This window comes from Malus sylvestris, chromosome 15 (genome assembly GCF_916048215.2).
Source record: "Malus sylvestris chromosome 15, drMalSylv7.2, whole genome shotgun sequence".
In the NCBI taxonomy this organism is placed as follows: Eukaryota; Viridiplantae; Streptophyta; class Magnoliopsida; order Rosales; family Rosaceae; genus Malus; species Malus sylvestris.
The window spans coordinates 17,218,818-17,244,018 of NC_062274.1; the positions used below are offsets into that span (position 1 = coordinate 17,218,818).

Sequence of the window (25,201 nt, forward strand, 5' to 3'; positions counted from 1 at the left end):
ATTTGCCTCAACGACAATGTTCTAAATGGAGTGTTAGACACACTGTGACAATAATACGTAATTGTCGAATTAGTTATCAAAATTTATAACACTTCACTTATAAGTCGCAAAAAAAAGTACTACTTATAATTCATATGTTTATTTTTAATACAACAATATCTATCTAAGGGGTAAAAAAAAATAGTAGCGAATTCGTTATATACGAGACTCAAATCTACCTCTCAATTACAAGTAAAATATAATACTACAAGTCCATGTACAATGTGGTGCGTGAGTTTAATTGTGGAGTTCAATAAATGCCTCATTTGGTTTCGAAAATCAAATTGGAATGGATAACCCTCAAGATATATTAAAGGTAAAGCTGACTAATAAAAGAATTAGGCCTCACGTATTAAAATTTGGCTTTTTATCCAAAATGATCTATAAGATTTGCATAATTCCTCATTTTGATCTCTGAGATTATAAATCAATATAATTGGTCCCTGAGTTTGTCCACTATCAATCATTTTGGTCATTCCTTAAAAAATCTCTATTAAATAAGAATAGAATGACTAAAATACCCTTAATTTTTGTCAAATCATTTTAGCCCATTGTCTATTAAATTGAGGTATATTTGTCATTTTAATCCTTATTTAACATAATTTTGTACGAATGATAAAAATAATTGATAATAGACAATCTCATTGACCACTTTTATTGATTTCAAATCTTATGGACCAAAGTGATATGTTATGCAAATCTTAGAGATCATTTTGGCTAAAAAGCCTTAAAATTTTAATAATATCACAATCACGCTGAAATACTTCACGTGCATCACATTGGAATTATCTTATAGTTGTAATTAATATCGTTTGTTAAAAAAAAAGTTAAGTTTTTTCTGATTATTTATATTTTTCTCCTTTTTTAAATATTATCTGTCTGGTACACACTGGCGCGCATTGCGCCTTTCCTCGGTCCACATTTTGGGGTTGGTGAGATGTAAATACTTATACCGTTCACAGGGGGATATGGGGACACGTGGCGCAATGGGTTCTTTTACTCATTTTTCTTCTTAATATTTTTGTTTTTTATTATTATTTAAATTTTGTTTATCTCTATTAATTAATAAAATTCTCTTTGTCAACAAAAAAAAAAGTTAAAAAAACAAATTAATCTTCTATCACACGAATAAATAATGGGCAATAATGTAATTTCACAAATTCAAATTTTACTATTTTTTATTGAAACCTTACGTACAGGTAATGTTAAAATACCTCGAATATTTATAAAAATAAATAAAAAATAAAAAACCAAAAATAAAAACCTCCAACTTCCCCATGTTCTCGCTCTCACTCTCTCCTTCTCATTTTCTAAAAAAATGTGTTCATACACACAAAGTGTATAGGCAAATGATAGTATAACCTATAAAAAAAAAACCAAAATTGTTTTTCTAACAAAAAAGCATTGACACTCAATACTATGGTTTGTTGGTATTCCTCTTCACTTAGAAGTGAGATGTCTTAGATTCGAATCTCGTGAATGACGAATTCAATACCAAATTAGGCTGCCCATTGTATAGCTTTACCAAACTCTCATTCTCTTAGTATAAAAATATCGATATATTAAAAAAAATAAAAATACAAAAACTACAAAGAGTTAGGCATTGAGCAATGGATGTGTAGGGCATGATTAGGGTGACAGAATTGTCCCCTTGCTACTCATGTTGCTGGGTTGGGGACCACATGCCACTTCAGCTAAAAGATTAGCTCTAAGTTGGATGACCAACATGACTTCATCATTGCTAAAGGGGAAGTAGGACGACACTAACTGTTTTTCTAGCTTTCAATATCCTAATTGTGCCAAACCCTAGCTAAGGAATTGAGAAGACAAACAGCAAATTATTTATGGTTTGTGTGCTTTTGAATAGTACAGATTAGTGAAAATGCTTTAGCTTAAATATAGATAGAATAAGTTAGTATTGCAACATATTTAGAGTTCAATTTCTTCAAAATATAATAGACTAATTTGAAAGTTTTGGTACAATCAATTAAGATTAATACATCCCAAAATTTAAAACATGTAGAATTGATGTATTAAGGTCGCCTGTGCGTTAAGGATTCGGTGAATAAGAATAAGTTAGCCGAAAGCTGAGAAAACTCTTAGATATTAATCACTACAGTTAAACTTTCATGTCAAAAGAGGAGATTATGTGATAAAGCAGAACTTATCCAAAAGACAATTGGAGATTGATGTTATAAGACAGAACCAAACCACCATAATTATGGCTCATTAAATTGCAATTATAGCTCTTAATACTAAGGAGTGGTTGGAAGTATGAAGGGCTTTTTCCTCGTTAACCAAAAGGAACAACAAATGGGACATCTCCTCTTTCCTTTTATTTTCCCTTTCACAAATGGTAAATGCAAAATCATGTACTTTTTCAATAATATCTTCATATCATGTTTTTGTTGATCCCCATCTTAATTGACTTTGATTTCCAATTGAATGTGTATAGATTAAAAAACTTTCATGTACAAGATTTTTTAGTACACGCGATATTATGTATTAATTTACACTAAAAATAAGGGGAAAAAATTGAGCTATTAGGACAATCCATAACTTAAATGCATAAATTTCAATTCAACGTGTATAGATTTTTTTTGTATATGTATTTATGAATATTGAATATGCATGCATATGTATACACGAAAGAGTTGTGGGTGTATTTTTATGACATTTCATTGCCTTGCCATGCCATGCCGAGCATGCACATGTTCCCAAGTGGCAAACGTGCTGCTGACTTTGGTGGGACAAATCAATCCAGACGAGTCTAAAGGTTTTTGCCAATGCAAGTAAGCACTTCTTGGAAGTATACAGGTAACAGGATAAGGATATTTATTGAGTATTGAGTAAACAAGACATTGCTTACACGCCTATCCTTCTAAAGATTTAGACCGCTATCGCATCGATTAAGTTCCCGTGTTCAATAGGAGAGAATTTTTAATGTGATCGAAACATCAGATAATATATCATGTGTTTTATATAAGTGGTAAAATTGTTGTATTAAAATATGAATAACATAAAAAATAAAATTTCCTATCACTTATATAATAACACGTAGTGTACCATTTGTGTTACGAGCGCAAGGAAAAATTTCTCGTTTAATAGAGTAGAGCATGCTTTGCTTTTAGGATTGGAAAAGAGGAATTCCTTTGTTATTGGTGCTAGTGTCCTAAGTTAGTGTTAATAGTTAATGCACTGTTTTCGTGTCAATGATAAAATATTATGTAGATAAAATATTACACATGTAATTGTATTATTAGGATAGAACACAACGATGATGATGTATATGTGCCATAAGTCCTTATTGGCAAATTTTAGGTCTTGATATTAGTTTGAGTTCAATTATAAAAATCAAACCAACATTTTGAATTCAATAGGTATGTAATGCATTTCAATTCATCATTTGACCTCGTCACTTGGCCGTCTTAGTCTCACAGGTCAAAGATTGACCAAATCGACAAAGTGGGCCTACTAGAATGCCGTACAAATTGGGCCTAATTCATTCACATTTCTCAAACCCGAACACGTCTGTAAGTAACATTCAATCAGATAGCAACTGTTTAAGTGTATTTCTACCTTTAAATTGAATAGTCCAAAAAATTTGTATTTTTATTTTATAATATAATAAAAGATAACTTTATTTTTAATTTTGAATAATAATAAAAGAGTACTTGGAAGGATTTGAAAATATTGAAATGTGATGTAAAATGAAAGAACATAGTTACGTATTTATAAAAAAAATTATAATTTCTGTACATTTTTAATTAGTTGTTTTATTATCATTTTTATAATTTTTAATAATTTAAATCGTGGCTACCGTCACGATGACGTCATATAGGCAGGGCGTTGCGCTAGGCGATTATTACCTGACTTCTCCCTTAGGCTCGTCTTGAGTCCAATTGCCAGAGTGGGCTGAAGTGAAGTGTTTTGGAAGGGGGGAGAAATAGTGGATTGAGTTGCTTATCCCCAATGCAATAAGTCACGTGAAATTGCTCTTGGAGATGACATTTTTTTACCCAACTCTTTAACCCGATCCAATTCACTCACTAAAATCAATATTTGGATGAATACTTAATGGATCAGGTTAATAACAATTCATCTCATTAACAACTAGTTAATTAATGATCCGGTTCGGTTTGGATCTAACTCACAAAACCGTAAATCACCAGCCGAGGAAGAGACCCTTTTTGCACCTCATTCAACCTATAGTTTCTCCATGCATTTTCCCCCTCGGGCCCCTCCCTCCATTTTCACAGGTCGATCCCTCCATTTGCACATGTCGATCACCATCACCCCATGTGGGGAAAGAGAGTAATCCAACCGGATGTTTTTCCCTATCGTTTTTTCTCTATTTTTCTGATTGTGTTCGTTAAAGTGAAAGTGTGAAACAATAAATTTATGTGAACATGTATTAACATTTGATATGGATGACCCCTTAACTTAAGATTTAGATTTATGAGCTTAACGCGTTGAGATTGAATACTTTGTTAACTTAACGTGTCGAATATAACCTAATCCAAACCCATAAGAACTAGAGAGTTTTAATGAAACATTTTTTGTACTGTTTACTTTAACGAAAAAATACATTTTTACTTTAAAAAGTCACTCATGCTACTATTTATTTACAACACATTTTTATCATTTTAATTAAAACTCAAAATTTTCAAAACATTTTCATTAATTTTTTAAAAAACTAGCCGGTTTACAAATCAACATTGCAAGTAGAAAACAAAGCACATCGGGAAGTTCAGTAATCCCCACGTGAATTTCATTGCCATTTGTAAAGGCCGATGATTCACTCCGTTGTGGGTCCCGCCAACGATGATCGTCCACCAGGAAAAGATTCTCGTCGGATCTTTTTCCTAAGACCATCTCCAACCCTGGGCTAAAAGCCAAATTACCCCCCAAATTACCCCCCCAAACACTCTCCAATCCATGCTAAAATTTTAGGCTAAATGCCAAATGCTATTTCTGGGCCAAATACCCCCCAGCTTTCCCCCCGGGCTAAATGCGAAATGTTTATCGGAATTTAAATTTTTTTAGATTAAAATGTTCATAAAATTAATTTACAATAATCTACATATTTATTTTTAAAAAAAAAAATTGATTTAAGAAAAAAATTTAGACTAATTTCATTCTTTAATAATTCCGGGCTAAAATTTTAGGGTAGAAGGGTTGGAGCAGAAAAAATGTTTCTGGGCTAAAAGCTAAATTTTCCGGGCTAAAAAATTTGGCTTTTAGCCCAAGGGTTGGAGATGGTCTAAGGATTTTAGGGATTTCGTGATATCACCCGTTCATCTTATATCGTACGGTCAGAAATCATTTGAAAATTTAAAATTTAAAATTAAATATAAATAGTATCTAACAAAAATGACCTCAAGATATATGATGAACGGATGAGATTATGGGATCTGTAGAATCTCTAGGAAAAGGATCAGGCGAGGATCCGGATCCTTTTCCACCGTCCACCACCATTAAAACCCACTAACGAGGAGCAGCAGTAATCAAAGAGTCCACCATCATCGCAACGCCGTCGCCTCAGGAACCACGCGTCCACAGCCGTCGGATCACCGACATCCCCTGATTATAAGGCTCCCTCCTTTTATTCTACTTCTTGTAATTTCAAATCGCTTCATTTCTCGTCCTTGGATTTTAACCGTTCGATCTGAGATCGGCAAAAATGGAGGAGGCTTCGTCGCAGGGAGGGCCTACCACTCTGTTTTCTCCGTACAAGATGGGGAAGTTCAATCTCTCTCACAGGTCAGTCCATCTTCCTTGTCCTTGATGATCCAGTGCCTCGCGGCTGCGTCAAGTTTGCTGCTCCCTTTTTCAGGACAGTTCACGGTTGGTCGGAGGTTCCGATTTCTTTGGAAATCCGGGAGGGCATATTTGTCAATCTATTGTTTAGTTTGGGATGTGTTTTGACGGGTTTGCCCTTTTTTGCAGGGTTGTACTGGCGCCGATGACGAGATGCCGGGCGTTGAACGGACTGCCGCAACCGGCGCTGGCTGAGTACTATTCTCAAAGGTCAACTGTCGGCGGCTTTCTCATCAGCGAAGGCACCATAATCTCCGACACCGGCGCCGGGTAATTTTGTAATTTCCTCTTGTCTCTCATTGGTTGGGGCCCGCATTATGCGTCTTGAGTGGCCTGTGTTGAAGTACTTTGTTTGTTCCATAATGGCGGCTTTGACTTGAAAACGAGAACTGGAAGTAGAATTAGTTTGTCAGAATTGACTGTACTCGTTTTCTATACTACTCAATACAATAGGAAAGACACTTCATCGTTGATTTGTTTCGTCTAATCGTCTAATATGTTACGTTGTCGGATTAAACGGTTAAGACTCTCTTGTGAGCGGACTTGTTTAACATGCAATTTTGATTCACAACCTAATAACGTAAAATGTCAGACGGTTTAACACACTTCATCGTGTTATTTCGAATCCTTTTGTTCTTTGAAATTTCTTCTCCAAATGGTGTGTCGTATCGATACTGAATTGTTAATGTGGAAGCAGGTTTCCGCATGTTCCTGGGATTTACAACGACGAACAGGTGGAGGCATGGAAGAAGGTGGTGGACGCAGTTCACGCCAAAGGCGCCATTATTTTCTGTCAACTTTGGCACGTCGGTCGTTCATCTCATGAAGGTAAACTTCACATTCTCTTAATTGTTAAAGTAGATTTTGGCTTAAGGTTTGGAGCAGCCAACTGATTGTTTTTACTTGTAATTTGATTAATGATTTAGTTTATCAACCCCGTGGGGGAGCACCAATATCATCAACCAACAATCCCATTTCAAAGAGGTGGAGAATTCTGTTGCCAGATGGCTCTCATGGTCCTTACCCTAAGCCTCGAGCCCTTGAAATCCATGAAATTCCCCAAGTTGTGGAGCAATATCGTCAGGCTGCCTTGAATGCCGTTCGTGCAGGTTGGTTTCTATCGCCATTTTTCATTTCTATGTTTCCTTTTCGTATGGCTTTGAGGTCTTATGATCAATTTTCTTGTTGCTTAGGTTTCGATGGAATTGAGATTCATGGGGCACATGGCTATCTCATTGACCAATTCTTGAAAGATGGGATCAATGATCGAACGGATGAGTATGGTGGATCGGTTGAAAACCGGTGCAAGTTCTTGATTCAGATAGTTCAAGCAGTGGTTGGAGCAATAGGTGCTGATAGAATTGGTGTCAGAATTTCACCGGCTATTGATCACATGGATGCCATTGACTCTGATCCACTTATCCTAGGTCTGGCAGTGATTGAAAGGCTCAACAAGCTTCAACAAAACTGGGGCTCAAAACTAACCTATCTTCATGTAACTCAGCCTCGTTACGCAGCTTATGGTCAAGCGGAAGCTGGAAAACCTGGCAGTGATGAAGAGGAAGCTGTGTTTATGAGGACTTTGAGGAAAGCATATCACGGTACATTTATTGCTAGTGGAGGGTTCACTCGAGAGCTTGGAATGCAAGCTGTGGCTTCTGGGGATGCTGATTTGGTGTCCTACGGTCGCCTTTTTATTTCAAACCCTGATTTGGTCCTGAGATTTAAGCTTAATGCACCCTTGACCAAGTATAACAGGAAAACCTTCTACACACAAGATCCTGTTGTTGGGTACACTGACTACCCTTTTCTGAACAAATCAAACGGGAAAGTGGAACCCCTCTCCCGTCTTTGATTTCAATGTTTTGCAATTTTTACTTGTACCATTTGGATTTTGAATTATTTGGTTCAAATAATATAAGGTTATTTGGTTGTTTACATGATTTTGAGATGATTTAGCTTTTGTTTAGGACTGCTTCTGACAACGCTAAAAAGTGAAGAAAGAATACTCTTTTGACTATTTTTGGCAAAAACTGAAAAGCGCTTCTGGGTCGTGGAAGCATTTTGTAACATTGATTACGAATGCCTAGCGTGACGTCAGTTTGTTTCCCTCTCAGTGCCTGGACTGCTGAGGGGTTGGGTTCAAAGAGCCTCATCTACCCGATACCATATATTTTGTAGAGATTAACCACTTGTGTTTCAGAAGGCAGGTCACTGCATTCCATTGAAGGGTGAAACTTCGATGAGGCCTATATAGTTGTGGATTGTTGCTGTAAAGGATAGAATGAGTGCAATCCAGTGCAGCACTTTCTGATCACTGAGGGCAACTAAATAGCTGAGAGTTTCTGAATATTTTTCATCTCCTTGAGAGGAGACTATAATTACAAGAGTTGACCTAGCAAGGAGTAAATCCTTAAACCCTCAATTTACAGCAGGAATAAGAGTTCTAAAAGACACTAGACACAAGTCAGGCGGTGGCTGGGGCTTAGTGCTTAGGCAAGGCTTATGCATTGGTCTAAGTAGACTAGGCGGATTTAAAAAAAATTATCATATAACATATAACTAAGTGTCTATTTACAATTACTCTCTCTATATATATAGCTAGTCAGTAACTCCAATGCTAATTTAGCTAGTCAGTCAAGTCCAATAGTGCAATCAAAGATAAAAAGAAAAGCTAGAAAAGGGGAGGTCTATTAAGTAACAACATTATTTAGAGACTTTCGTTTTGGACCTTTCTTGTTTGGTGAAAAAGCCCATAAAAATAAGTCCATTCATGTTGATATTGCAAGTCGTCATTTAGCCTAGATGTTTTAAAATATTCAAAATGTAATCAATAAATGAGGTGATTGATGTATTAAGTGATTAAAATTAGATTTTGATCTCACATATGGTTTTAGCTTAAAAGTCATTATTTTCAAATATTAGAATAAAGTTTCTTAGAAAATATTTATTCATGTTCGAATAAATACATCATATTTCGCTTTTTACTTCTTCATTCGCTATATCAATGAATATCATAGTATCTCTAAAAAAAAATAAAATGACAAAGAACAATATATATTTATAATGAGTTTAATGCCTAGATGTGGTTGGTCTGATAGTAGATAATAGTTGGCTAGAACAATGCGCTTTCACCTTTGCTCACTCCAGTTGAATTATCCATCTTAGAAAAATATTTAAGGCACAAATTTCAAGATCATGCAGACTTTTTATTAATTTCACGATGGATGCATAAGTTTTCTTGAAGGTTTGTCCTTAAAATACAGGGTAAACAGGTTGCTTGTTAGGATAAAAAAGTCCCCAATGTTGCTCCACGCCACTAGGTTTCTGATTCTCATTGAACATGGCAAAAATGTACCCTTCAATGTAAGCACCAGGTTTTTTTGGAGTCCCTACTTTCGAGGTTATGTGTTTCACAAAATTCCTGTTATATGTCCCTGCAAGTTTTGGAGTGGTGAAATTTCCATTCCCGTCTGAAGGCCAACCACTCTCTGACACCACAACACCGACATCACCCCTTCCGGCTTTCTCCATTGCCGCGAAAAAAGCATCAACCATGGCATCAAACAGGTTGTAATAGCTCAACGACCCGTCCCGAACCACGGCGCTTTTTGCAGTGAATTGCGCGTAGTCCAAGCGTACATCCGTAGGGTCTGATGCATAGGCGAAGTAAGGATACACATTGATCATAAGGGGTGACCCTTTCGCGGATAAAAATGAAAGAATGCCACTCAAAACACTGCTTGCTTCTGATGTGAAAGCACCACTCGAAGGCGGATAGGAAGATTGTAAGGCATTTCCGGGCAAAACGGTTGTCACTTTAATACCGTGTAAGTTTTTATCGTCGAGGATTTTTTGTAGATAATTCATTACAGGCAAGACATACCCTCCCAAGGAACCAGGAATAACCTCATTACCAACAGCAATGAAGTTGAAGTTAATGTCATTTAGGTAGGGTTCTACATTGGTATTAAACCATGAGTTCACGGCATCTTGACTTGCTGCCAAATCTGCTAAGTCTTGGTTTCGAATGTCCAGGGTGATATTGATGTTGCTTCCTTTCAGCGCTTGGAGTGCTGCGGTGTTAGGTTCGAAAAGCCTCATTTTTTCAATCCCGTATTGTTTGTAGAGGCTAATCACTTCTGGTGCAGAAGGCAGGTCGTTCCCTAGCATTCCATAGCAAACGCCTATGTCAGCTGATGCTTCCATATGGCCTGCATAGTTTTGAATAGTTGCTACAAAGGAGAGAACGATTGCAACCCAATGCAATGGTGCCATCACTTTTGATCACCGATGGCCCGTTGATTAACGTGTCTAAACTTGATTATGCAGCAAAAGATCCTGTAAAAAAAGATCAATTTCTAGTGAAAAATCGAATAAGATAATGATTCATTCTGATCATATATAGACGATGAGATTGTCATGATTAGAGCTGAAGTCTACAACTAAGTTGACGTTGATGAAAATTGACATTGTTATAAGTAAGCATGCCTACAATATTAGATGTCGAATAAAAAAATTAACGCCCTATTCTAAACTATGGGACGGGGATTCGAAATTGAATGCAGAGGTAGGAGCACATTGGCCAAGTCAACTTAACCAGGCATAAGTTTGCAGCAAATTTATTAAAAAACAGAGCCTAAAAACTTTGATATTTAGTGGATAACAGTATATATAGGGGTGTGATATCCACACATCCCTTTTTACTTCTCCCACACCTTTCTAATTTTGCTTCGTAGGATCGGATGAATTGAAGAAGATGAAATGACAGAAATCAACAGGGGATGTGTGAAAAGTAAAAAATGGTGTGTGGATAACACACGCCTATATAAATATGAAGGTAACACAATCTCAACTAACGAAAGGGGTAAACCGGTAGCTACTGGCTGGATTAGATTACCTGATTAATGAGATGAGTAATGAGGTCTCTCTATCTAAAACAACTTGAGCCTTGGATTAAATGAAGAGTAATCCTTTCCATATATATATATACTAATAAAAGTACAACACTCAATTAATATGCCCTGATTTGATATTCTTGTCTGGTTAATTGTATCCTGATTGTTTAACTTTTCCTCAGATTTTCTTTTATGCATGGGGGTTTTCTGTGGATGCCGCTATTCAATTTTAGGTCAGTTCTGTTGATTTTTATTTTGCCATATTTTTTCATTCTTTGTTAACTTATTTAATTTAATTTGGTTGCACTAATCACTCTACTGGACCTCTCTTTGTTCTTTTACGTATGCAATTAATTTCTGCAGATTCTTTTCTTCCTCAAATATCGTTCATTGAAGTTCATTTAAACAAAATCCAACAGTGAAATAGTACATTAATAGTTTTGTAATACAATATTTATGTTAATATTTTTGTAATTTTTGTGTGTATAATCAATGGGAAGTTTTTATTTTTTAATGAAAATAGAATTAGACGAGATTAGATATTCATCAATATCACATGCGAGGCACCAACCTTCTCTGAAGAGAAAATGACCATTGAACCCAGAATCAATGGGAATATATTAGTGTTTTGGACAACTTTGCAAACAAAATTTATGTACGGAGATTTTGTCTCTTTGGCTGAAACTGAAGGATGGCTGGCTTACCACCCTTCTGATGATAACCTTAGCCATAAGCTCACAATCTTATCTTGATGAATGCTGCTATACCACAAATCCGTAAAATACAATTTTAGGACTGCACCAGCAGTGCACCTATAACTACTACTTGGGTCTCGATTCTCGAACATAGGATGGATTCTATATGTCATTGGGAGTATATCTTTCTTCGTGTGAGCATACCACTGCTAGGGTTTATACTCACACAAAGATATACTCCCGGTGACACCCAAGTGCTAGAGTTTACTTTGAGATTAATATGATATATATGCAATCTGCAATATTTATAGTTAGTCTGCATTGACTGATATTGTAATGATAAGGTGAAATATTGAAAAATATTAAGTTACTATATATACATGGAGATAGAATTTGAAGAGACATTTCAGAATTCCAAATAATGAAATCCAACTACACTGCGAGAAGGGGAACTTCTGATATCCACACATTTTCCCATTTTCCTGCCCCCTTTTAGCTGTCAAAATGTCTTCTTATGCCTCCCCATGACTCAAGGACCACATTCTTCTGCACCATTTTCGGACTCTCCTCGTTAATTTCAACCTTGGATTCTTAGGTCACAATTGCAAAGTTTGATGTAGAAACATTTCGGATTAAATTAATCCTTTGCATGCATATCAGCTGGAGGAGCAAGCTAGAGTCTTTAAGTACCTCAATTTGGTTGCCAATCTGCAATGCAGTTGGCTGTACTGCTTCTGCTTGATTGATATAGCGCTACAGAACACAGTCGGGAAAGCTGATATTCGTTTACTGGAACACGGAAAAAAAAATCTTATAATACTACAAGGGATTGTTAATTAAACTACAAAAGATTTAGGAGCTAAAAAATAACAGTATGAGTTAACTGTGGGTCGGTAGGTTTTTTTGTACATGATGTCTTGATGTTACTGCATTTTTCAAAAGCGAAAAGATGCTTCTTGTTGTTATATGAAGAAAATATCTTTAATCACATGCATCACAGATTGAAATCTGTCGTTTGCCTTGTTCGTAGACGTATATACGTATAATATCACTATACATGTGAATCCTTCATGGGCATATTCCAAATAACCAATTGCCAAACGGCACAAAATCATATTCACTTTTATCCCACTATATAGAGTCCTAATTTCCTCATCAGAAACACCCGAAAAAAGGCTAAAACTGAAAAACTACCAATTGCTCGGAGAAGATGATTTTCCCTATCTTCTTCACTTTTGCTCTCCTCCTCTCCTCCTCCCTTGCTTCTGTGCAAGACTTCTGTGTTGCAAACTACAAAGCTCCGGAGGGCCCTGCAGGCTACGCTTGTAAAAAGCCAGCAAAAGTTACGGTAGATGATTTCGTGTACTCAGGCCTAGGCATTGCCGGCAACACCACAAATATCATCAAAGCTGCAGTCACCCCTGCATTTGCTGCTCAATTTCCTGGTGTGAATGGCCTCGGCATTTCACTTGCGCGTCTAGACCTGGATGCGGGTGGAGTTATCCCATTCCACACACACCCTGGGGCTTCTGAAGTCCTACTTGTTGCGCAAGGAACAATAATTGCTGGGTTTGTTTCCTCAGCTAACACGGTTTATCTGAAAACTCTTAAGAAGGGTGACATTATGGTGTTCCCTCAAGGCCTATTGCACTTCCAAGTGAATGGAGATAAAACTCCATCCCTTGCATATGTTAGCTTCAGTAGTCCAAGCCCCGGTCTGCAGATTCTGGACTTTGCACTGTTCCAAAACGACTTACCTACTGAATTGATAGCGCAGACTACTTTCCTCGATGTTGCTCAGATAAAGAAGCTTAAGGGTGTTCTTGGTGGTACTAATTAGATTGTCTCCTTTCCATCCTCCGTCTTCGGGGGGTTATTCCATGTCTTTTTGTTTTCTTGTTGTGATTGAGAATAATGGAGTGCTCTATTTTTGTATGCTTGTAGAAGTATTATTCTATGCTTCCGTCTGACCAATGTTGCAACAATTGTGTTGAAGGCAATGCATCCTCTGATCGATATTTGTTCTTTTTATATAATTTCCATTTTATTGAGGTAACCTGCTTAATTTTTCAATCAAGAAATAAGAACACTAGTGTACCTTATCCGCTGCAAATTGCACGAGTATCGCAATGCTTCTGATTTTGGATAACTCATGTATTTAACTCCACCTTCATCTCATGATCGACTTCTTTCAATGAAAGTTTCCGGGATTTGCACCTACCATAAACTCCCACCCAGTCGTGAACTTCCTTTACCTTTAAGGAGAGGAAGGAGAGTTCTCATTACACAGGATGGATTCGTTCCCTATTCCTACTGCTTAGAAGCCTCAAGCTCCGCCCCCTTTACTCTCTCTACCTCCTTAATTAGCGTTTCACACTAAGCTCTTTGATCTTTGAGGCTACCTTATTGTGCTTAGGGTTAAGGTTAAGAAAGGTAGTATACTATATATGATTATTTGGATCGGGCGAGAAGCCCTCTAACATATGTAAATATCAAACATATTATGAAATTATGAATGATGGCAGCGTTGTTGAAAATTCACAATATAAAAAAAAATAGCAAGGAACCTCAAACATGAGGCACATGAATTTGTAGTGCAGGAAGTTCATCGAGTGCCCAAAGGCAATGCCGAAAACCCTGCTAAAAACCAGGTCATTATCCATATTGTCTGATATTATTGTTATTTTTAATCCATAGTTTATTGTAGATTGGTTCATGTTCATGCAGAAGCGATGTTGATGCAGCGCAAATCAAGGGATTATTTGTCAATTTGTAATAAATTAGGTATTTTATTTTATTTTTCATAATTACTTAATTAAACAAGGAAATTAAGTATTTTCGTTATTTATTTTTTATTTCATGTTAAGACTCTAGGTTATTTTTTTTCTATTTAAGCACAATGTAATTTAGGATTTAGGAGACTTTTGGAATATTATTATTGAATTTTACTCTTTGAGAGGCAAGGATTCCTTTCGTTTTATCCCTTTCTCATGTGTCCGTTGAATGTGCGGTTGTTGTTGTTGTTGATGTGTGCACTTCCGCATCTGTATCAGATGTGGTGTTGGATCCATCTAGTAATGATTAAGGTGAAGGGAGAAGAATCTTACATTTAAGATACACACAACGACATAGAAGTCGGAAAGACTTTTGACCGTAAGAAATGAAATGCAAGAACCCTACAAGAAGGGGAGTTTCTGATATCCACATAATTCCCATTCCCGTGATGCCTTTTTATCTGTAAAAATGTCTTCTAACAAGGACCACAATCTGCTCACCATTTTCGAATTCTCTCGATGGACTTCAAATCTTAGGACACAACCTTGGACCCTCTAAGTAGATAAATAAGTTCGCAAAACACGAAATACGTCTATATCTCGTTAATGTATTGATTGTTTTAGTAAAACAGTTACAAAATATGTTAAATAATTTATAGTTGATAATTAATTATATATAACAGACTGGAAAAAGCTCACTAGTTTTGCATTATGTGTGGAACACCAATTTTTTTTTTTTTTTTGGATAAACGATATTATCTACACTAAGGGGGAGAGGGGTGAGTTTAGCCTCACAATGGGTTAGCAATAAAGTGGCTCAAAGCCACATTTGGCGAGAATCGAATCTAAAACCTCACACTTATAAATGAAGAGGAATACTACTAGACCGTAATATTAAGTGACATGTGGAACACCATATTTTATAGTACTAATAGATGGGATTTTAGTCGAATGACGAAATATTTGGGAACTCGAATAACAGTCAGTCGGTAGTTTTTCTGCATATCATCTTTCTGCTGTTACTGCATTGTAAAAAACAAAAAGAGGCTTCTTGTTGTCATCTGATGAAAATATCACACTCACATGCTTCGCAGCTAGAAATCTGTCCTTTGCCCCATCGTATAGTTTCGAAATACAATACATGTGAACCCTAATGGGCATATTCCTAACAACCAATTGCAGTGAGATCAAGATATTTTCATATCCCTCTATATATATGTTCCCAATTATCATGAAGCATATCTTAAAAACAGCTTTAGCAAGCACACAATTTTTGTGCTACGTAACGATGATATTCCCTATCTTGTTCACGTTTTTTCTCCTCCTCTCCTCCTCCAATGCCGCTGTGCAGGACTTCTGTGTTGCAGACCTCACAGCTCCTGACGGCCCTGCAGGCTACTCTTGCAAAAGCCCTGCAAATGTTAAAGTAGATGACTTTGTTTTCTCGGGCCTAGGCGTTGCTGGCAACACTACAAACATCATCAAAGCTGCAGTCACCCCTGCATTTGCTGCTCAGTTCCCTGGTGTCAACGGCCTTGGCATTTCACTTGCGCGTCTAGACCTGGCTGTTGGTGGAGTCATCCCATTTCACACACACCCTGGAGGTTCGGAAGTCCTAATTGTCATCGAAGGGACCATCTGCGCCGGCTTTGTTTCCTCAGCGAACACAGTTTATCTACAAACTCTTGAGAAGGGAGACATTATGGTTTTCCCTCAGGGGTTACTGCACTTCCAAGTGAATGGAGGTGAGGCTACGGCCCTTGCATTTGTTAGCTTCAGTAGTCCAAGCCCGGGGCTGCAGATTCTGGACTATGCGCTGTTTAAAAATGATTTACCAACGGAACTGATAGCGCAGACTACTTTCCTTGACGTTGCTCAGATCAAGAAACTGAAGGCCGCTCTTGGTGGTACTAATTAGTAATTAAGCTCTCTCATCTTTGAATTTCAGCCAGCATTATCACTAAATATTGTATCTTTCTTGTTGTGTTGAACGTCCCATTTCGGTTTCCTTTCAGTGGTGGTTTTGATTCGTTGTAGAAGATTGCTTCGTTTGATTTTTGTATGTTTGTAGTAGAAGTTTTGTTGTGTGTGCTTTGTTGTTGAAGGCAAATGCCCTATTTATTTGAAACCCTAGTTCTTATTTGCATATCTTAAGATTGAATAAATGCATGTTTCTTTATATATCTTGTGTTTATACCATATTCAAGGCCTCGTATTTAGACCTCGTATAAATATTCGAGAGACTTAAATGTAATTATGTAATAAAGGAAGGGGCAAATATGTAATTAGGGGAGGAGCCCTTATTCTATAAAAGGGCCTCCTCACCCTCACAAACCCGAAGCCTCCTCACATCCCCTAAGCTCTAAGCTCTCTCTCCCTATTCAACAGAGAAATATAATACAATTAGTGTGGACGTAGCCCAAACCTTGGGGTGAACCACGATAACTCTTGTGTCATTTACATTTCATGCAGATTCACGGTCGGATTTACGTTGTACCAAGACCATCCGGTTTTGTGCATCAACATTTGGCGCCGTCTATGGGAATCGATACAAAAAGTTGTGTCGGTTCTCTTTCATTTTTTTCACCTCCACCGTGAATCTGCAGAAACCCAACACCCAAAACCTGGATTTTCCTTTGGATTTGAGCAAATCCCTCATTCCTCGAGTACATCATATCCCTTTTATTTTGTGTGGTTCCAATTACAAGACCAAATATCTTCTCCTCTGGAAAGTCATCCTTACGACGTCGTCGGCAATGGAAACCAGCGAAGTAGCCAACTAAGCGAAAGTACCAGCTCTCTCTTTCCTCTCTCCTCTCTTTCTCTAGGAGTACAAAGTCGATTTGGTGATCAATCAGCCATGGCGAGCAGTAACAATGGAAGCAGATGAGAATGAGGAGATCCACCACTTAAGCAATTGGCAGAGCTTGGCAAAACCCTTAAAAAAAAGGGGAGATCCTGCACTGCTGCTGCCTGCTTTTGAGTTCGAGTGCTTCACCCTAGACACGGCCTCCAGCACTGGTCCCTACAAAGACTCCACCGCAGATGACGTGACCAAAATCTCGCGCGGTATATTAGATTAGAAGCGAATCAGATCGAATGCGGGGATGGTGCCGAACACGATCCGGAAAACAATCGGAGCTGGCACTCAAAGCGTTGATGCTGGTCCACCGCCTCCTGAACGAATGCGATCGACCCGATGCCCGGTGCTCGGAAACATAATCTGGAAAAAAGATGAGACATTTTCTCTGGAAACCGCCAAAGGATTATGCTTCCCTTCGTCGCTAAGTTTGTCCCCAGTTGCACCCATCACGCAATTGACGATCCGGGTCGCGCCATTTCCTTCTCCGATTTCCCCGAGGACGTCCAGTTCTGCATCCTCTCGTTCCTCACGCCTTCCGAGGTGGCCAGCTTTGCCTGCACACAGAAAGGTTTTGTTTTGCTCTGCAAATCCGACTGCAAGCTCCGACACCTTCTGCTCTCCGCTTGTCTTTCTCCTTCCTCTCAAAGCATAACTGAGAAGAAAAACAAAGGCATGGCGGTGGTGAGTCACAAAAAGAAAGTGCAGTCTCTCAGCAAATCGAAGGTCGGCGCTGCAACAGCAGTTGGAGTCCTTCTCAGCTGCGTCTTCGCCCTCTGCTTCCCCAATGTTTTCCTTTCCATTTCCAATCTGGCCGCCATTCTCAATCGCAACTTTGCTAAATCGATCGCCCAGGTTGGTTCCTCCCTGTGTGAGTCACCTGAACGTATCAACCTGTTGAAGTCAGATTTTGTTGCAGCATCTGATAAAAATGCCGAGCTGGAGAAGCAGACTCACAAGTTGCAGATGGGCGAAATAGGAAGAAGACAAAGAGATAGATTTCTAAGGTTTTCGTCCGATGAAGTGGAGGCCACCTCGCCGTCAACCCCAACACCACATCGCAGGAGTTTGCCAGTTGGATGACGTCGGACGACATTCCTCTACGCTGGGGTCGTGATGTCTCTACACCGGTCTTCGCCGGGATCTTGTCCGGCCTCACCTTGGGTTTGATGTCACTCAACCTCGCCGAGAAGAGGGATAGCTGATCCCTGATATTTCTGAGCTTGAAGGTGGTGATGTGATGGGCAGTGGCGGACAAAGCAAAAGGAAAAGAGAAAGAAAAGGGAAAGTAAAAGCAAAAGCAAGTGAGTGTCTGGAAGTGGAGAGATCAAAGAGGGAACAGAAAAATAAAAAAGATCATGTCGTTGGGAGAATATTTCAGAAAGCAGAAAAGAGGAAAGCAAAAAGGAAGCACATGGAGACACTGCCAAAACAAGGAATAAATACCCCACCAGAATGATGTAATTTATTTTCCTTATTTTTCGGAAACATCTGTATAAACCCCATCAGAGGGTAATATGTATAAACCCCATCAGAGGGTAATAGTAAAAAAAAAAAAAAAAAAAAAAAAAAAAAAAAAAAAAAAACCAGCAAAGCCCAAAATAAATGGGCTGGAATGTTGTGTAGAGGGCGAAAGCCCATAAGCCCAAAACAGCTATAACCAGGCGATCAAAAGTACGCCCAGTACTCAACAATTATTCAGTAACCTGCCACTATTATCACCAACCAGGTGACCAAAAGTACGCCCAGTACTCCATAATTATTCGGCAACCCGCCCCTATTACCACCAACCAGGTGATGAAATGTACAACTCGTACTCTAATATCATTTGGCAACTAGCCATTCATGCCACCAACCAGGTGATGAGATGTACAACCCGTACTCTCCTTCATGCCACTAACCAGGTGATCAAAAGTACAACCCGTACTCTCCTTCATGCCACCAACCAGGTGATCAAAAGTATGCCTAGTACTCCAAATTATACATGAGTACTACTCATGTCATTCATACATAAACATTTATGAGCATCACTCATGACAATCATACATAAACATTCATGACCATCATTCATGTCAACATTCATGACCATCACTCATGACAACATCCATGAGCATCACTCATGACAACATCCATGAGCATCACTCATGTCAATCAACATAAACATTCATGAGCATCACTCGTGTCAATCAGCTTCAAAAGCTTCATTTACATAGCCCTAGCTTCGAAAGCTTCATTTACAAAGCTCTAGCTTCAAAAGCTTCATTTACAGAGCTCTAACTTCAAAGCTTCACTTACAACGCTTCAGTGCAAGGTATACAAATACCGCCTCGGAACCACCGCCACATTGGCCCATACATGGATTCAATTTGAAGTCTCCAGCCAACATACTCTATTGACTGAAGACTTGGGGGACTACACTATACACCATATATTGGGCCTCAACTGGGCCTCATGAAAAATACTCGGGAGACTTAGCCCATTACTTATGTATGGAGGGGCGATCCCTTATTCTATAAAAGGGACTCCCTCACTTTCATTAAAGAGCACCCATTATTTATGTACTGAGGAGCGAGCCCTTATTTTATAAAAGGGCCCCCCTCATCACCATTAGAGAGCATCGCCGCCAGCTGAGCAACCGCCTCACCGCGAGCATCACTCATAGCCCATCATTTATGTATTGAGGAGCGAGCCCTTATTCTATAAAAGGGACTCCCTCATCACCATTAGAGAGCATCGCCGCCTACTGAGCAACCGCCTCGCCGCGAGCATCAATTCTAGCCCATTACTTATATATTGAGGAGCGATCCCTTATTCTATAAAAGGGACTCCCTTACCACCATTAGAGAGCATCAACTCTAGCCCATCATTCATGTATTGAGGAGTGAGCCCTTATTCTATAAAAGGGACTCCCTCACCTTCAAACGCCGCAAGCCGAGCTAACCAAGACAACATAAGCCACGGGCCGAGCAGCCTCGCAGAGTGTGCTACTCCTAGTTGAGCGTCGTTTCAGATTGAGCACTGCCTCATATCGAACATCAGTTCAAGACAACATCTAGTTACTTCGGCCCACACATGGACTGAATTTCAAGTCTCCAGCCAAAAGACTCTCTTGACTGAAGACTTAAGGGACTACTGTTTATACCATATTCAGGGCCTCGTATTTAGACCTCGTATAAATACTCGAGGAACTTAAAATGTAATTATGTAATAAAGGAAGGGGCAAATATGTAATTAGGGGAGGAGCCCTTATTCTATAAAAGGGCCTCCTCACCCTCACAAACCCGAAGCCTCCTCACATCCCCTAAGCTCTAAGCTCTCTCTCCCTCTTCAACAGAGAAATATAATACAATCAGTGTGGACGTAACCCAAACCTTGGGGTGAACCACGATAACTCTTGTGTCATTTACATTTCATGCAGATTCACGGTCGGATTTACGTTGTACCAAGACCATCCGGTTTTGTGCATCAACATCTTGTAAACTTTCAAGCAAGAAATATGGAGCTAAGGTACAATCAAACCCAAATGAAGAAAGTGCTGAACACAATCATACACTACCAATGGCCCTATCAACTAATTTTCGTTTGGTTTAAATTTTTGTGGATTGTTTGGTTGAAGTTTTGGTGTAGCTTCACTGTCACATGATGTTACTTATCCACTCGTGTTATAAGGCAGGTATATATCTATATACAGTACTATACCCGATTTCCTTATAAAAAAATGTACAATCCACAAATTATAACTTGATTAATATCACCATGTAGTTACTTCCTCAAGAAGACTTCAATCAGTATCATAATTAAGCATCAATGTGGGCTTACTTTCTGCAGATTAGCCAAACTTTCATGCCAAATCCATTTTTGCAAGACGGTATTCGATCAAAATCGCGTTTTCCTTCTCCCTTATTTTCTACATCATAAGGCACTATAGTCGTTTTTTCTTTTTGAACAAACGATATTATCTACACTAAGGGAGTGGTGGAGGAGTGGGCTAAAGCCTTACAATGGGCTAGCAATAATATGGTTCAAACACACCTTTGGCGAGAATCGAATATAAGACCTCTCACTACAAGTGAAGAAAAATACCACTAGACCGTATTACTAAGTGGCTATAGTTGTTAAAGAAACAAAAATATCTTGGCACTTTTCAATCACTTTCCTTAGGCACTTTCCATGAAAACATCAAGTTAACAAGTTTATTTATTTTCCTTAATTACCCATCAATAAAGCAAATCACTTTCTTAGGATGTTGGATCAAGGGTTAATAAATATATATTTTTAACGATATTATCTACACTAAAGAGAGGGGTCGGCTTAGCCCCATGATAAGCTAGCAATAATGTGGTTCAAATTTATCTTTGAAGAGAATCGAACCTAAGACCTCTCACTTATAAGTGAAGAGGAATACCATTAGACGGTAGTATCAAGTGGCAGATCAAGGTTATTTGCATTCGTACAACACCCTTTTATCCATACTCTTATTTTCTCATTTTGCACTCCTCATTTTCCCTCGAATTGAATAATAGAAAAGAGAGTCAATGAACAAAAATAAACAGAGAAACCCAGACGGAACTAGAGGTTTAAACACATGCGAGAAAAAAATGACGTAATGTGATGGCGACGGTGACGAAGGGTGAGCAGAGCCTACTGCAGGAAGGCCCAAAGTGGTGGGTGGGTTTGGTTTGGCCTCGCTGCATTAGACCTTTAACAATGGAGGTGGGTGGGTGTGGGTTTCCTTCTTTGAGCTTGAGAGAGTTTGAAAATCTGTTATATAACGGTAAAGTGAGCTTCCGGATGGCGGGAAGTGTGACTACATAAAATCCGTTATACTATTCCTCAATTTCTTTCTCCTTTACTTTTTCTTCGTGAAGCTCATGTTCTTTTGCTTTTGAAATGGAATGATACTTGTTTTTAGTAGACTTTCAACTCTAGTAGTAGTCGATATTTACCTCATCTACAAAGTTATAGCATAAACACTTCTAATTTTGTGTGATACTAAAATATCATTATACGTGTTATAATACGAGTGGATATTTAAAATATGAGTAAAAAGAAATTGAAAATGAAGTTAATTATCAAGGAAGATGGATATTTAGGTGATTTTATTTGGACACACATGAGTGCTTTTGCTTTGCTAGCACTCTCTAAGATAGGTGGAATCCACATACAATATTAAAGTCCATATATATTAAAATGTGTATTAGTTTTCTCTGTGTCCAAATATTGTAATTATAATGAGATGTGATTTTCACACACAATCTTTAGCTTCACACACCCCTCTCTATTTCTACCTATCAGATTAAATAAATCAAACGAAAGCAACAAATATAAATAAACATGAGTGTGTGAGAAGTTAATAAAAAAATGTATATTTATCATTTCTCAGTATGTTTATAACTAAAGCTATAAATCCCATAGGTTTCAAGTCTTTCCGCCCTCACTTGATTGGTTGTATTTCCTAACCTGATTGACCTCTCGAGTTACCACTAGACAGTCTTACAGTTTGGATGGTAGATTAGTCACTAATGTAATCCCAAAATTAAGGTTATTAATCGACATACGTTGTCTAATCGAAACAGACCCGAAGGAGTTGGTGAATGATAGATCAACATCGAAATCAAAGCTTCAACCCCAAGTTATAATATAATCCTATTTATATTTAAGACTAAGTAGTTTATGCATATAAACAATATTGATTTATAAGACATGGTCCATCTCCAACTCAACTTGATTGGACAAATTAAATTCGCAGAATATGTATCATATTATATTTGCCAGTAGGCTTACAGCTAAGATGCATATCATATTATCACTTTTTTGGTCCCACTCCTCCCATTAAAATTCTATACAACATAATCCCTAACTCCGCATACATGAATTAGTGTAATTAGTTAAGCTGTGTTGCATACAAGTTCGAATTTCTGTCTTCAAAAAATAAAAAATAAAAAATCTCTCAAAGTAGATGCTGATGCTGAATCTGGTTCTTTATCTTTATATCTTTGTTTCTTTTTCTAATGAATCCTATCTAAACACCAATCACCAAGGATGATCCTCTTTAATTATGCTAAATTCCCAATCATTGAAATCAAAGCACCTATGAGTAAGATATCGAAAACGATTATGTCCCTTACTTTGGAGGGTAACGTTAATAAAACTAAATTTGGAAACAAAATTTATATATTAAATAATGATATGTTACCAATATGAAGGAACACGTTCATCAACGTTTAAATAATAAACTAACATTCAACTTCCACATCATTCAATTTCTAAAATTTTATCTATAAATTTAGTCTTTTTAGCTTTACCTTTAGTATTAACTCGAATCATCAATTGATATAATCGTACGGTTACACCCAAACACATAAATTTTCAGGTGTCTATCTTTAGTTATCAAATTGCCACCTCAGCGGACTCATAACTTTTTCATCTTTCTTATTTTGGCCAGTAGACAGATTATTACTCTTTTTGGCTTGTGTTATATAGTAAACATGAAAATGATTTTCTTATAAATTTTTTTGCTTTCTGCACACCTGTGTATATATTTACTGACATACCCCGACCGAGGTCAAGGCATGCTGGCCGTCACGTGAGAGTGACGTAGCCATGTGCACAGTGCGGAAGCGATAAAGATAGCAATTATACGAATAATTAAAAACCACATTTCTGGAGTGCACTACTAGCAGGAAGTGATAGGAGTTAGTTACAACTATAAACACTCCTAATCAGAGCATAAAAAGTATAGGTGCAGTCCAGTAGGACAAGTACTAGTTACACAGTACCATGAATGTCCTACTATTAATCAAATAGGTCAGAACTGCCGACGATCTCGAGCCACCAACAGCAAGCTTACTTAGAACCTAGAGGGACGGAAAACAGAAAACGTGAGTGGGCAAAAACAAATGTTTTACAAAATCATTTCATTTATAAATATACTAACCCCTCGCTGTAAAACATGTATAATTTTCCCAGAATCAAGATATAAGCATATACATATACATACATATATATATATATATATCTGAAATCATATCAATTCAGTTCATGTTTCACATAATCATATTCATATGTATGACATGCCAAAATATAACAAAGTAAACAATCCAGGTAAGAATGATTTCATAGAAATAAGATATGTTAGCCGGAACCCCTGAGGTGGTTTGTACGACTGAATTCATAGCTCAAAAGTCAATCTAGCCGGAGTCACTACAATGACGTATACGACAATATACTGCACATAAGTCGGAACCACTAAAAAGGGTATGTACGACAAGATTGGGTGAAATATAATTATGCTCAATTTTATTCTCTCATAATAGCTGGGCGATAAATCGCTAGTTACCTACGAGTCGGAACCATAAATAAAGTTTATACGACAAGACTGTGTACTTAAGTTGGATCCAATATGAGCATATAATGTGGGAGGTGACGTAAATAAACAGGCCTATACTTCACATCTCTAGCTAAATCACAATCACCCTAGGTGCAGTTTTATGAGCTCAACATTATTCAATCACATATCATATCATCGATGATTCATATAACCAAACATAATTTACTTGAACTTACATGTGCCTCCACAGCACCACATTTATATATATATGCAACCATGAAATGCATATTCAGAATATAAAAGCAATTGGCATGTTATTCCAAAGCATACTTTACTAAAAATGCATTTCTGGGAACTATATCAAGTATATAAATATATATACTGAAAACAAATGTCCACTCACTGGTATGTCGAAGGGTCGTAGCCCCCGAGTCGCCCGTGGATACGCTCGTCCTCGGAATAAGTCTCACCTATATGCGAATTAACTATAAAAACGTTATTTTAAAGCACATATACAAAACTAGCTAATAACTTCTCATACATTGCTCAATTTGGGTATATGAATATACCACAGTGATCTACACAACCTCACGAACATTGTGATATTTTTAGAAACAAATTTCTATGACTCACGCGCCCTCACGCGCCGGGGAGGGCACGGTCTCACGCGCGGCCCACGCGCATCGTCTTCAACCTCCAGACACCGGAACTGTGTCACTGGCGCCGGATTCTAGGCAGACCTGCAACTGCCCATTTCTCACTCGTTTTTGCACCATTTTTCACGT

At 37.9% G+C, this 25,201-nt stretch overlaps 4 protein-coding genes across 5 annotated transcripts; 3 read left to right on the forward strand and 1 right to left on the reverse strand.

Moving 5' to 3' along the window:
* Positions 1 to 5,468: 5,468 nt before the first annotated feature.
* Positions 5,469 to 7,797, forward strand: LOC126605291 (12-oxophytodienoate reductase 3-like). Of its 2 annotated transcripts, XM_050272658.1 has the most exons (5): positions 5,469 to 5,802; positions 5,989 to 6,129; positions 6,557 to 6,687; positions 6,786 to 6,968; positions 7,053 to 7,797. In XM_050272658.1, exons 1-5 carry the CDS (start codon positions 5,723 to 5,725, stop codon positions 7,712 to 7,714), a joined length of 1,197 nt encoding a protein of 398 aa, XP_050128615.1. In that variant the 5' UTR covers positions 5,469 to 5,722; the 3' UTR covers positions 7,715 to 7,797. The 2 variants fall into 2 exon arrangements, with proteins under 2 accessions (XP_050128615.1, XP_050128616.1); XM_050272659.1 differs by lacking the exons at positions 5,469 to 5,802; positions 5,989 to 6,129 and adding an exon at positions 6,198 to 6,446.
* Positions 7,798 to 9,114: 1,317 nt separating this feature from the next.
* Positions 9,115 to 10,194, reverse strand: LOC126605717 (probable glucan endo-1,3-beta-glucosidase BG4). Its single transcript, XM_050273151.1, has one exon. The coding sequence runs from the start codon at positions 10,135 to 10,137 to the stop codon at positions 9,115 to 9,117; it is 1,023 nt and encodes a 340-aa protein (XP_050129108.1). The 5' UTR covers positions 10,138 to 10,194.
* Positions 10,195 to 12,534: 2,340 nt separating this feature from the next.
* LOC126601249 (auxin-binding protein ABP19a) lies at positions 12,535 to 13,488 on the forward strand. The gene has a single exon (XM_050267934.1). It carries the CDS (start codon positions 12,663 to 12,665, stop codon positions 13,290 to 13,292), a length of 630 nt encoding a protein of 209 aa, XP_050123891.1. The 5' UTR covers positions 12,535 to 12,662; the 3' UTR covers positions 13,293 to 13,488.
* Positions 13,489 to 15,442: 1,954 nt separating this feature from the next.
* LOC126606047 (auxin-binding protein ABP20) lies at positions 15,443 to 16,407 on the forward strand. Its single transcript, XM_050273514.1, has one exon. It carries the CDS (start codon positions 15,443 to 15,445, stop codon positions 16,142 to 16,144), a length of 702 nt encoding a protein of 233 aa, XP_050129471.1. The 3' UTR covers positions 16,145 to 16,407.
* The last annotated feature ends 8,794 nt before the right edge of the window (positions 16,408 to 25,201 follow it).